The sequence below is a fragment of the Setaria viridis genome, chromosome 3, assembly GCF_005286985.2.
Source record: "Setaria viridis chromosome 3, Setaria_viridis_v4.0, whole genome shotgun sequence".
NCBI classification, from domain to species: Eukaryota; Viridiplantae; Streptophyta; class Magnoliopsida; order Poales; family Poaceae; genus Setaria; species Setaria viridis.
The window spans coordinates 49,681,702-49,693,864 of NC_048265.2; the positions used below are offsets into that span (position 1 = coordinate 49,681,702).

General features: G+C 43.5%; 2 protein-coding genes across 2 annotated transcripts; one reads left to right on the top strand and one right to left on the bottom strand.

The window, feature by feature from the left end:
• The first annotated feature begins 869 nt into the window (after nucleotides 1-869).
• LOC117848827 (uncharacterized) lies at nucleotides 870-5,366 on the top strand. Its single transcript, XM_034730384.2, has 7 exons — nucleotides 870-1,111; nucleotides 1,293-1,460; nucleotides 1,939-2,037; nucleotides 2,646-2,702; nucleotides 3,036-3,104; nucleotides 3,838-3,906; nucleotides 4,053-5,366. Exons 1-7 carry the CDS (start codon nucleotides 944-946, stop codon nucleotides 4,938-4,940), a joined length of 1,518 nt encoding a protein of 505 aa, XP_034586275.1. The 5' UTR covers nucleotides 870-943; the 3' UTR covers nucleotides 4,941-5,366.
• A 1,275-nt stretch (nucleotides 5,367-6,641) lies between these two features.
• On the bottom strand, nucleotides 6,642-11,501 carry LOC117848826 (uncharacterized). The gene is made up of 16 exons (XM_034730383.2): nucleotides 11,144-11,501; nucleotides 10,773-10,934; nucleotides 10,482-10,664; nucleotides 10,314-10,371; nucleotides 10,111-10,161; nucleotides 9,948-10,030; nucleotides 9,537-9,624; nucleotides 9,254-9,298; nucleotides 9,110-9,184; nucleotides 8,937-9,005; nucleotides 8,488-8,603; nucleotides 7,850-7,962; nucleotides 7,626-7,705; nucleotides 7,317-7,437; nucleotides 7,067-7,133; nucleotides 6,642-6,936 (listed from the first exon to the last, which is right to left on the bottom strand). Exons 1-16 carry the CDS (start codon nucleotides 11,455-11,457, stop codon nucleotides 6,804-6,806), a joined length of 1,758 nt encoding a protein of 585 aa, XP_034586274.1. The 5' UTR covers nucleotides 11,458-11,501; the 3' UTR covers nucleotides 6,642-6,803.
• Nucleotides 11,502-12,163: the final 662 nt, after the last annotated feature.

Sequence of the window (12,163 nt, forward strand, 5' to 3'; positions counted from 1 at the left end):
CAACGATGCGCATGCTGATAGCGTTAGCGCCCTTCTGCTGTTCTGCAGAAGTTGATGGCACCTTCAGCCTGACAAAAAATGCCCTTGAGGTGAAAAACGTTCGGAATTTCAGACGGCAAGCTCCTTGCAGCTGGTCCTCGATGCATGAAAACATCTCAGGAGAAGCAAACGTGGCTGGCAGTCACAGTTTACTGCTGTCGTCAGACATCCAATCGGAAATGGATGGGAAAGACCCCGCATGATCTAAATGCTCAAAATTGTTGCTTTCAGAATTGCTTTCATGATTCAGCGTATAAGATGACATCTCTGTGATGTTTGCTGAGGTTACACACACACCGGTTTGCTCTATATAGGCCCAGTAATGCCTAATGGCGTTTACAGCTCAGTAGTTCATAATAGGTTCATTGCACGCTGAAATGCCTGTCATTTTACAATGGACAGCAATATAAATGAGACACAGTAGTTTGCTATATGATTAAATGAACCCTTGCGAAGTGAAGTATCTCTACAGTCTGCCGTGATGAGTGTTTTGGAAGATGGCAAGGCAAAATGGTAGCTGACCATCTGGTACAAACAATTTTGTCATGTATATATGCTCACATGATATGAGTGAGAGACAATCTAATTTGTACAAGGAACTCCAGTAAAATTTTATTAACCTTCAATCCATTGGGTTCACACCCACATTGCAATGAGAAACAGAGGCCTTGATGCAAATGGAATGGATCAATGGGACCTGACCTCAAGGGCTTGAAATGGGAAAGAGAGGCTTTGTGGTGTGTAGGCCGAATAGGACCTGGTTTATGAATGGGCCGAAGCCCAACAGGAGATTGTGTAGGGGAGAGAACAGGAGGAGAGGGTAGAGGGAGGAAGAGAAGCGTTGAGGCAGAGCCAGCCGCCTCCAGCTCCGGCAGCCCTCCCAGCAAGCAAGGCGGCGGAAAGAATGGCTCTCCGGCGCAGCGTCGGATCCCTCGCGCTCCGCTCCGCCGCCGCCTACCTCCGCCGCCACTGCCCCCTTCCCCCTCCTCCACCCGCCCTTGCCGCCCCCGCTCCCATCCGCCGCCCGCTCGCCCCGCAGTGCCGCCACTTCGCCGCGCCGCCTGGTACTCAGGTACGTACCCGCACCCAACCCTCTCCCGCGAGGAAAGTTCTGCTGCTGCGGCTGCTTCCTTGCATTTATTTCCCCTTCCTGCATCCCCTGCCTTGTAACCTAGCAGCTTGCTATCTTCTTCTACTGGGGAATTTTCGTGGCTCCTGCCCTGTGATGATCCATTCCCGTCTCAACTTTGTAGGCCAATAGGAAGGGAGGCAAGGAGGACGACGATGACAAAGCGGGCCTCCGCATCAACAACGCCATCACCTCTCCCTTCGTCAGGCTCGTCTCAGATGATGGCCACAATGTTGTCCCCAGGCATGAAGCGCTGCAGATAGCTGCCAGGAAGGACATGGACTTAGTTGAGGTACGCCATCCACCATGTATTCCACTGACGTCCTCTTTTCCCCCAAACCCAAATCTCACATTGTTCTAGTGATTTGATTCCTGCACCCAATCAATACTGCTTATCAAGTAAAGCTCTTATTTTTTCAGTAAAAAGGTCACGCGTGACTCATGACACTGCCTTTACATACTATCAAGAATTGGCCTGTGGCAAATCTTAATAGATCACATGCCATGACTTATATTGTATATGCATCCTTGCCGGACAAGCTTAACAACTAAAGTTTCTCAAACACAATATCACATCAGACTTGCTGTCCTGACTAACTTTCTCATTTGATATGCCATAATTGCTCGAAACAAGGAATGCAATGGAACTGCCCATTTCCTTGTAGTTTCCCTGAATATGCTATCGCTATCAACCTTGAGGAGAAACAAGCGTGGTCATTTCTTCTAATTGCTTAAATTATCTTCATGCTCATGGTTATCTTCCCGTGCAGGTCGACAGAAAAGCAAACCCTCCTGTATGCAAAATCATGGATTTTCACAAAGAGAAGTATAAGAAAGAAACCAAAGAGAAAGAGCGATTGAAAACCAAGGTATCTACCCCTTCAGTGAATTTTCTATCTATTTCAGCCGTACGAAATAGAATTACACATCAATATAACTGCACTTTCAATTTTGAGTGTCCAATATATGCAACAAATACAGTTGTATTATCAAATCTAGACTCCATTTTAGTTGGCTAGTTGTGAACAAACAATTCATCGCATCTCTTTAGCTCTTACAGTTAGCCTGACTCTTATAGATTTCACTCTTGTATCAATAGGATCATTACAAGGCAAAGATAATATCTGAGTTTGCATGAAAGCAGTGGCATCTGTTTAGATGGATCATTGTACACATACTTAATCATGTCAATAGGATATGAACAAGTTGCTTTGTAGGGGTTATAATCATGAGCAAGGTACCTTTCTGGTCGTTGAGTGAAAATGACCAGATTTTTTGGGTATTCCTTTTTGGGCCTGCCATCTATTAACTTCTGCCGATTTGAGGCTCTTAATTAGTAAGCATTTAAGTTCGGAGCTATTCAAAAGAGTGGTAACCATATTATCTCCTATCGTAGTTGTCGTACTTTTGCATGGATCATGTCATATTGTAGAACTATTCCGGTTGTGAACTTTGTATCTGTGCCTCATTTTTGCAGTCTGCTATTGTCTTACGTGGTGGGGAAAACAAAGAAGTGCGATTCAAGGGGAAAACAGTAAGTTGTTTTTTTGGCTTCTATTACTTATGTGACTGTAGCCTCGCCTTGGCAATAACAGTTTATCAGGTTCAGATATAGAGTAGCGTGCAGACTTGATTAATACCTCATAACTGGAGTATAGCTTGTTTGGACTGCTGCAAGCTTATGTTCTGTTTATTTGGATCTATATGGACAAATAGACCCAATGCCTAGTTGAACCTGAATCACTTTTCTCAGGCCAATTTTAAACTGTTTCATCATTTAAACAGTTCAACAGTTACCAACATTGTGATCATTTTGGAGACCTTGTGGCATGCATCTTTGCTGACAAACACTAACTTTTTCATGTAGGAACTAAAAGATTTGGCAGTGAAAGCAGATGCAATTACCAGATTAATGGAGCGGGGTTACAGGGTGAAGGTGAGTTTTTTCTTCTTTGACAGTTATTATTTATTCAGTTCTGCAATACTCGTGGCAACACAATTAAATCATTCTCAATCAGCTATTCTTATTTTTTTTCCTAATCTCATGATGATTCATATAATTAGCTTTTGATACCAGAGCAATAGACCTCATATCCAAGAACACCAAAGGAAAACCTTTGGTTTTAGTTGTAAAAAAAATGTTTTGTGATGTTTGCTGGACAATCCCTAACAAATTGATGCACATAGACACAAGGAAGCTAATTAGTAAATATTAGCAAGAATGAAAAGAAAGTTTCTGTAGATCTGTTTTCAAGTATAGCATGATCTGTTGCATCTTGCAGGGTTCAGTCTTAGTTTTTATGGACGTTCCTTTGATTGGATTGTTTCTTTTTCTTTTTCCATTTTTTGTGTGTGGTGGGTGGGTGGGGGTGGAGGAGTCTGGCATTTCTGATGAGACACAGAATTGGCTCATTATGATCAGAGTAGGATTAAGGCTACGATGACTATGTCTTTTTCAGTGGAGATGATTGGTGGCCTTATACGATGTGGGTGTCATTTTTACAGATGTGCTCTGAATGAGCATCCCTATATCCATTTGCAACTAAATCTCCACCTGTGTTATCCTTATTCAACATATCTGCATTTTTTATTCATAGTCATATGCATATATTTATCCTAAACTTTTAAGTACGAACTCTGAAAATCTCAATGACGTTCCTATTTGACAGTGCATGGCCATGCCCTCAGGTAATGAAGGAGAAGATTTAGGAGCACCGCTATCTCGGTTGTTAGGACTTGTGAGTACTCTGCCCCTTTTCCCCTTGTTGCTCATTAACCAAATGCCATCAAATTCATTTTGAGACTAGATGAGGTCCTGGTAACATTTCCAATTCTGTTGTCAGTAAAAGCTTACATGTTTCAATAAATCCCATCAATTGAACAGATACAAGATGTGTGCATTGTCGAAAGTGGTCCACACTTAGACTCGAAGCATGCATACGTTATTGTCAGGCATGTGAAGTTTGCAACAAAGAAGGGTGGAAAGAAAGCCAGCAAAGCCATGGAAGATGCTGGAAAAGGTACCCACAGTACTGCACCTGTTGCTGGTAATGATAGTGAAGATGAGACAATTGAATGTGGTGGGGAAGCTGTTGAGAAAACAGCCACCCATCACTCTAGTGATTCTCCCATCCAAAAAGAAGGGCAGGATAGAAGATTTAAAAGGGAGTTGAATCGATCGAAACCAGATCCAGGGGCCAACCGTGAAAAATTGCACAATGCCAATGCTGGGGGAAGCAGAATGAATCCTGGGCAGTGGGGACCACAAGCATCTGAACGTAGACTTGGTGACGTAAACCCTGGCATGGAAAGGCCAGAGAATAGCACGCAGGATCAAAAACCTGGTGAAACAAACAGGTATGCTGCTCGAAAACAGCCGATGAGAGGAGATAACAACCGAGGTTTCAACCAAGGAAGACCCGTGCAAGATGGTAGAAGTGAAAATGCAGGCCGTTATGAAAACCAGAGACCTCCTCTAGAGCAGCAGCATAACCGACCGTTACCAAGGTTCAACCAAGGTGGATTGCCACAGGATCCAAGAAACGACAGGAGAGGTCATTTTGCATCGAACAACAACAACCAAAGGCAACCTGCAGGTGGTGGTGGTTTAAGCAGCGATCCTAATCAAACAAGCAAGAGTTTTGGAATCTTTAGTAGTACTCCAAAACCTGCCTCATCTGATATGAGAAAGACAGATGGTGCTGGCACTGCTAGTAAGCCTGGTAATACCGACTCACCTAAAAGCTTTGGGATTTTTAGTTCTAGGAAATAAGTGAGATAGCTTAGGGTTCTGTTCTACAGAAGACTGGGGATATTTAATTTGGCGCAATAAATCCAATCCTAGTTGTATGGTTTGAACCTACAGACATGGATGGGGTGTTTTGGTCTTTTAGTAAGGAATTGTGGAGGATTGGCATTCATTTCAGCGTCAGCAGATGTGTTGTTTCGGTGATGAAAAAAAGGGACTTGTTATAGGCAAACTTTGAGAAACATTTTTTTCTTGTGGAGGAGCTCTTAGCTTGGTGACAGGTTAAATTGCTACTATCGCCACGTTGGAAGAACAATTGTATTGAAAGCAGTGTACCAACCACAGGTTTCATTTTCTATACTATAGTATTTTTGTTTAGATGGTTGCCATGATAATCAGCTGTATGAACATGCGGAAGCTAATGCAATGTTATTATTATTGTTTGGGGCCTTTTCTTTGGGTTCGATAAGATGCCCAGGGAAGCAACGAATTTTGTAGCTTTGGTTGGCTGTCTCCAGCTCATTAACCAGATGCCATCAAATTCATTTTGGCCCCGTTTGGATTCCTTCATTCTGAAGGAATTGGAATCTATTTAATGGAGTAGGCTAATTTATCTTGGAATGTGGGATTCCACAACTTTCCAAAGTTTAGATATAAGCCTATGTTAAATTCATAGGGTGGGAGATGGAAATTGATTCTATAGATTATGATTATTAGAATGGAATTCAATTCTTAAAGCACGCTCTTTGACTCACTTCCATGTAGCAGAAATGCAGCACATAAGTATCTCTCACATATGGCCAACAATAATAACAAATATATTCCACATACAATTACATTATTTTAATTAATTTGTGCCTAAATTATGATTATTAGAATGGAATTCAATTCCAAGGATCCAAACGGGACCTTTGAGATTTGTTGAGCTCCTGGTAACATGTTATTGTGAGGCACGTGACGTTTGCAACAAAGATAGTTTTGGGATTTTCAGTAGTACTCCAAAACCTGGCTCGTCTGAGCAGAGGGAGACAAATGGTTCGTGTACACCTAAAAGTTTTGGGATTTGGGATTTTTAGTTCTAAGAAACAAGTGAAATAGCCAAGGGTTCTACAGAAGAAGACTGGAGATATTCAATTTGACACAATAAAGCCAATCCTAGCTGTAAGGTTCAGACCTGCAGACATGGATGGTGTGTAAGGGTGTTTTGGTCTGTTAATAAGGAATTCTGGACGATTGGCATTCATTCATCCTCAGCGAAGTGTTGTTTGGGTGATGAAAAAAAGATTGGTGAGAATGTAATTTTTTTTTTTGAGCTGGCTCTTAGCTTGTTGACAGTTAAATTGCTACTGTGGGCTGCCTTCTAAGTTCAACGGGGCCTCCGATAGCCTGAAAATGGTAAACCCTTTGCAACCAGCAGAGAACCAGCACTGCTGGCAAACTCAATGGACGTTTTCTAGTTCCCCAAAGACTCCCAAACTCTAGCGGCGCCTCCCGACCTCGGCCTTCTTCTCCGCCTATGGCGACGCGTAGCCTGGCCTTCTTCTCTGCTCTCCGCCGTCGGCTGGGTCCCGGCATGCCCCCGTCGGCGCACCCTCGGTTCATCGACACCATCCACGGTCAAACGTGGAAAAAAAAAATCCGCCATGCTGTCCCAATTTCGACATGGGAAATACTCGTACTTGAGCAGTTTGAGAATTTGGATTCACCATCAGGTCCCTCGATCCGTATGAATGTGACGATTCTCATAAAAGAAGGATGCGCAACCCCATGACCGAAATTAGATGGGCAGCCGAATGGGCCCACAAATGAGTGATATGACCCTAGTAGCTACACATGACAAATGGTTGGTGCCTTTTACAATCTTTCCTGAAAATGCCACTTCAACATCTATTTTGCCTTCTTAAGGTCCTCTAAAACAACAGAGGCAGCGTTGCGTCCTGGAGCACCCATCACCCCGCCACCTGGGTGTGCACCACTCCCACAGAGGTACAGACCCTTCACAGGGGTTCTATAATCCGACCTGTATAATCCAAAGTGCAAAGAGGCTAGTCACGATCCCAAAGCAATGACTTCTGGCATTCAAACTTTAAAGATTGGCAAGGAGAAGGATTAAGATAAAATTATTATGCGCATCAGGGTTCCTGACATACCATCCCTTGGCTGGCCTCATGAGGAAAAGAGAATCCAAACCCATTGCACCATGAAAAATGTTGCCTCCTGTCAAATATGAATCATGTATGCTCCGCTAAGTTTTAAACCGGTAAATCGAAACATCAAAAGTATTCTGTATGCAAGTCTTGCAGGTCATCTTGATGCAATTTCTAAGATCAATAAAACTTCTTTTATCGAAAAAATGCAAGTCTTGCAAGAAAGAAAGATTGTGTATGGGAAAGAGTTTACCTGTTAGACCAAACTCTCTTTCAAGATCAGGTGGAGTCAGCATATCATAGCCTACCACTGATGAGCTAAAGCCCGGAGCATATTCATCAATCAAAGAAAAGCATCGCTCAGCAAAGGATTTCTGAAAATTAGTTTCCGTCAAAATGGTTAGTGATGCGGAAAATACTTCTCCCCACAGATGGTGTTTATTAACAATGCCTAACAGTATTTGTTGGGCAATATGCACAAACAACCTGTGCGTGCCATAGGAATGTACAATATAGAACACAGAGTGCAAAGTGAGATCAAAGTTGAGTAGGATCTACATACTCTAACATTAGAATCCTGCCAGCTGCCTTCTGAAAGTTTGTAGGGTGTATACTGAACAAAAAGATTAATAACATGCTGACCTATCGAAAGGATAACACAAAAGATGGAAATTGTGTCAGAATAGGAACGAAATTGCTTTGGACACATAAAGAATCGTTGCAGGATCCAAATGCTAGTAGTTAGTTATGCCAATGCATTGATGAGGCAACAAGAAACTTGCATACCTGGTGGAGAGATGGTCTTATCCAAGACAGAAGGAATTGTCATTTCTATAACAGGTCTTTTGGATGAGACGCCACCTGCAGCTTCCTTGTATGCGAGTTCAATTTCCTCCATGCTGGAGAATGAATAGAAGTTCCGTATTAGTAAGCAGAAAGTATGGAATAACTCTGTCAGAGTGACACTATTTTTTTTTTTGAATAACTAGTTTTCCACACAATCACATGAGAGGCCAGATCATCTGGCTTTTCCCTATGATAAAGGTAACTATATACTCTGGGCGATCACATATAGTATGATTGTGGTTAGCATGATCATGATCTTTCATTATCCTGGGCACTAGTGACAAGTAAGAACATAATTACATCAATTTATATATGTAGAGAACAAATTTGGTAAATAAAGTTGAGATAACTGGTGAAGGGCACTATATCAAAACAGCACAATATATTATTGAGCAATGACACTCTTGAATTAAGAGACCAAAATCCCTTGCCCTACTGATGTTGATAAGTGCAGTCTGTGCAGTGCATGAACATATATGAGATAACAAATAGTATCTAACACATTATTTGTCTGTCCAGTTACTTCAAAGAAAGATCAAAGACAACAGAATACAATAATATTTCACATGGTGGATTACCTTTCAGACCCAATGTGTATGGTGCCCATGTGCTCTGGGCCACCTTCAGGGTTGATGTCTTTGCAACAGTGGAACTGTGGCAGCCTGTCAACAGCCACATTAATCTTTGTTGTTGCCTGCACTCAAAGAATCCATATCATATTATTAGAAACTAATATTACAAAATTCAGTTGATGTGATCATCAAAGTGCCGAAACAGTTCATCTTAAAAGTAATTCCATAAATTTTAAATGACTATTTACTAATATGGAGTTATCAAAAGTCATGGTCAAGCTGCATCTTCGTTAAGTTTTAAGTTCTCCAATGTTTTCCCATTCAATGATGTCACAAACCGGCATGTGGGTGTAAATGAGTTATGAGGGTGCTTTTCAACTTATTGGCTATTTTTTAGGTGCAATTCTTCCATTAAAAAAGAATGCATCAAAATATGCTTGAACATAAGTACTTACAGAGCTGTAATCTGCTGTGTTAATAGCACAGAGGAAGTCCTTTGGAAGAACATTAGCAGGCACTAGGTCCTGCAAAAGAAACCAGATAGCAGCATCGAAAATATTTGTTTAATAACGCTTGCAAAATTCGCAGGTAGTTCTTCGAAATGTTACATGTTTCAGAGTTTTCTTACCACAAATGTTTTGTATGGAGTGGCATTTGATAGAACAACTGGCGAGTGCACCTCCGTTCCATCAGCCAATGCTACCTACAAATCCCAATCCTTCAAGAGGTTGAAAGCAATGAAATACACTTACAGGTTAATCAAAGTACTTACCCCTTCTACCTTTCCTGTAGTTTCATTAACCATTACTTGGGAAACCTAAACATGAACAATGGATCAAGTCAAGCAAGATACCTAACATGGAAGGTAAGACACGATATGAAAAAAAAAATGCCACTATGTAGCACAAATGGCCCTTTTCCTTTGGAAAAATCTAGTTGACAGTTTTGAATAATTGATCATTTTGTTTTCTGTTTAGATTTACACAAATTACTGTCCAAGGAGCAGCCTTGTATATAAAACAGCTAGCATCACGCCATAAGAATTGGAAAGGCACCTCGGCATTTGTTACAATCTGTACTCCTGCTTCAAGAGCTGCTTTGCTTATAGCTGATGACACTGAACCCATACCACCTTGAACATACCTGTAGCAAGTGTATTATTTTATCTAATCAAATAACAAGTTTTCTGAAAAAACTGAAATGGTGAACTGACAAAACAACTAATAGTGAACCCGGCATGCTAACAAGCAGATATGACTACATAGTATGATGCCATTGTCCAAAAGACTGGAAATTTGTTTGCCTAGCTATACACACCAGTTGACCACCTGTAAAGTTTAATCCATGCAAGGGCAATATAGGTCTGTGCATCAGTACACGGGGATCAGGTGTAGAAGGCTACGTTTTTCTACAGTTGAATAGAAGAACAAAGATAAGATCTCAGAGAGTCAAAGTTAGAAGCATACGCCCAAACACCACGTTGACCACCAGTCTCCCCCATGACATGGTGCAGGAGAACATATCCAGAACCTGGAGTGTTCACACCAGCCTACAGAAGGGGAGATGCAGCAGTGAAATGCCAACAGTCTAGGAAATAGATTTTGCTTAGTTCATTAAAAGCACCCTTACCATGGTACCTATCACCGCGTCAGTTGCTAGAGTTGCCTTCAAAACATCGCTCTGTAGTAGATAGCAGTCTATAATAAGCCTTTTTGTTCACAGGTATAAGAATATTAAGTGCAGGCTGTCAATTGCAATAAAGCAATCACACAGTTGCTTCACATGATCAATGTGCAGAAGTGTTCAAGAACAGATGAAACTAAGCTTCCGACCTCAAACCAGTAGTTCAGGATTTTTGATGCCGGAGAAAGGAGGAGGTCAAAGAATTCCCTGCGAACAACAGTTGTATTTTAGAAAGGGTGATGCTAAGTTTACATACTGCATTGTGCATGAATGGTGTGGATCATAGAATTGGCAAGTGGCCAATACTTAGTACTCACACCATGTTCTTCTGCCCCTGCTGCATCACATGCCGAAGAAGACTGCCCCAGAATGCTGACTTGTCTACCCTATCCTTCATCCTGTCAACCACAGAGGCGTGGAGCTCCTGCCTCAGCTCGGGTGGAGCCGAGTCTATGACAAAGTCCATGAGCTTGCAGAACCTCTCCAGCTGCTCCTCGTACCTACACATTCACATATAGATCCTACAAGATCATTCTAAAAAGCTACATGTTCATAGAAACCACATGACTTTAACCATTTATCTAAGATCATTTGAAGACAAAATGCACCTCGGATATGCATTTGCATCCTTCCTGGAGAACTTGCTGATCTCTGAGTGGTTCAGCTCTGCATCCGGACCAAGGAGCAGGTATCTGCCGTCAAGGCATGGCGTGAACGATGAAGGACTCCGTGGCAGCAGCTTCAGCCCGTGCCTCTCCAGCTCCAGGTCGCTTATATATGCAAGCACCGGAAACAGCAGCAGCAGTTATCATCGGCAGTTCAGCACGACATATAAACATCGGCAGTTCAGAGTTCAACACACAGAACAACACGCACTGGTAGAAAGATTGCAGAATGCATCTAAACACAAGGCTGCGGTGCGTGAATTTGACAGCAGCGGAGGTTGCAATCGCAAAAGACGTGTCCTTGGTGAGGTTACCGGAGGATGGCGGGGCGGAGGAGGCTGAGGAGGTAGCTGCAGCGGGAGAAGCGGAAGCCAGGGACGAGGTCGGACTCCGACACCGCGGCGCCGCCCAGGACGCCCCGGCGCTCGAGCACGGCGACGGAGCGGCCCGCGCGGGCGAGGTAGGCGGCGGCGACGAGGCCGTTGTGGCCGCCACCGATCACCACCGCGTCCCAGCGCTTGCCCCTGGGCAGCTGCGACGACGCGGAGGCCAGCGCCGCCGCGTCCGTGGAGAGGCACCGGCGGCGGGCGGCGTCGGCGAGCAGGAGGCGCCTCGCCGCCTGCGACATCGTGGGGTTCTGTTTGGGTTCGGCCGCCGGCTGCCGTGGTCACTTTCCGCTTTCCGCTGGTCACTCGTGGGCGGTTGGTGTTCACTGCAGATTACGCGAGCGCTACCGAGAAGACGGGTTCCACAGAGTACGTATTACTAGAACAGGCCACGAACGGTGGAACCGTGGAAGCAAGCAAAGCAACTCGAATGCGACCGCAAATGGATGCTCCTATGATGGAGTTGCTATTTTCTGCATTTGGAGTTATTACATACAACATGCATGACAACTGACAACTATATACCCTGAGGGGCAAGTATATCACTGTTGTTTAATAAACTGTCTCATGTATTGATATGTGATTTTGAGATGATTTAACAAAAAACGTAATTGTCGTTGTCAAGATCAGCGGATCAGGACTTAGACTAGTAAATTTCTTTTATGCGCGTGAGCCTCAGATGGTTGCACGGGAGACACGGATTAGACTGGTTCGGGCAAAGGGGGCCCTACGTCCAGTATCGGGGATGTTCGTGTTGCCCGCGCGGGGATTCTGTAGTAGGGGGTTACAGACGGGCGAGAGAGGGACTGGTCCCAGGTCTCTTTTGTTTTTGTGTTCTTCGGAGAAGCCTTGTTCTCTTGTTCTGTTTTTTCGATCCCCCTCCTCCGGCTCTAGGTTCCACCTTTTATATCGCAAGGGGCCGGCCGGAGTTACAATTGGGAACCGGGT

What these genes read in the sequence shown, in the direction of transcription:
- LOC117848826 (XM_034730383.2), bottom strand. Translation starts at nt 11,457, where the DNA reads ATGTCGCAGGCGGCGAGGCGCCTCCTGCTCGCCGACGCCGCCCGCCGC. An exon ending in AGATTGTAACAAATGCCGAG is followed by an intron (nt 9,299 to 9,536) that starts GTGCCTTTCCAA and finishes GTTCATGTTTAG; the next exon opens with GTTTCCCAAGTAATGGTTAA. An exon ending in CTCCATACAAAACATTTGTG is followed by an intron (nt 9,006 to 9,109) that starts GTAAGAAAACTC and finishes TTTCTTTTGCAG; the next exon opens with GACCTAGTGCCTGCTAATGT.
- LOC117848827 (XM_034730384.2), top strand. Translation starts at nt 944, where the DNA reads ATGGCTCTCCGGCGCAGCGTCGGATCCCTCGCGCTCCGCTCCGCCGCC. An exon ending in AAGAGCGATTGAAAACCAAG is followed by an intron (nt 2,038 to 2,645) that starts GTATCTACCCCT and finishes TCATTTTTGCAG; the next exon opens with TCTGCTATTGTCTTACGTGG. An exon ending in TATCTCGGTTGTTAGGACTT is followed by an intron (nt 3,907 to 4,052) that starts GTGAGTACTCTG and finishes TCAATTGAACAG; the next exon opens with ATACAAGATGTGTGCATTGT.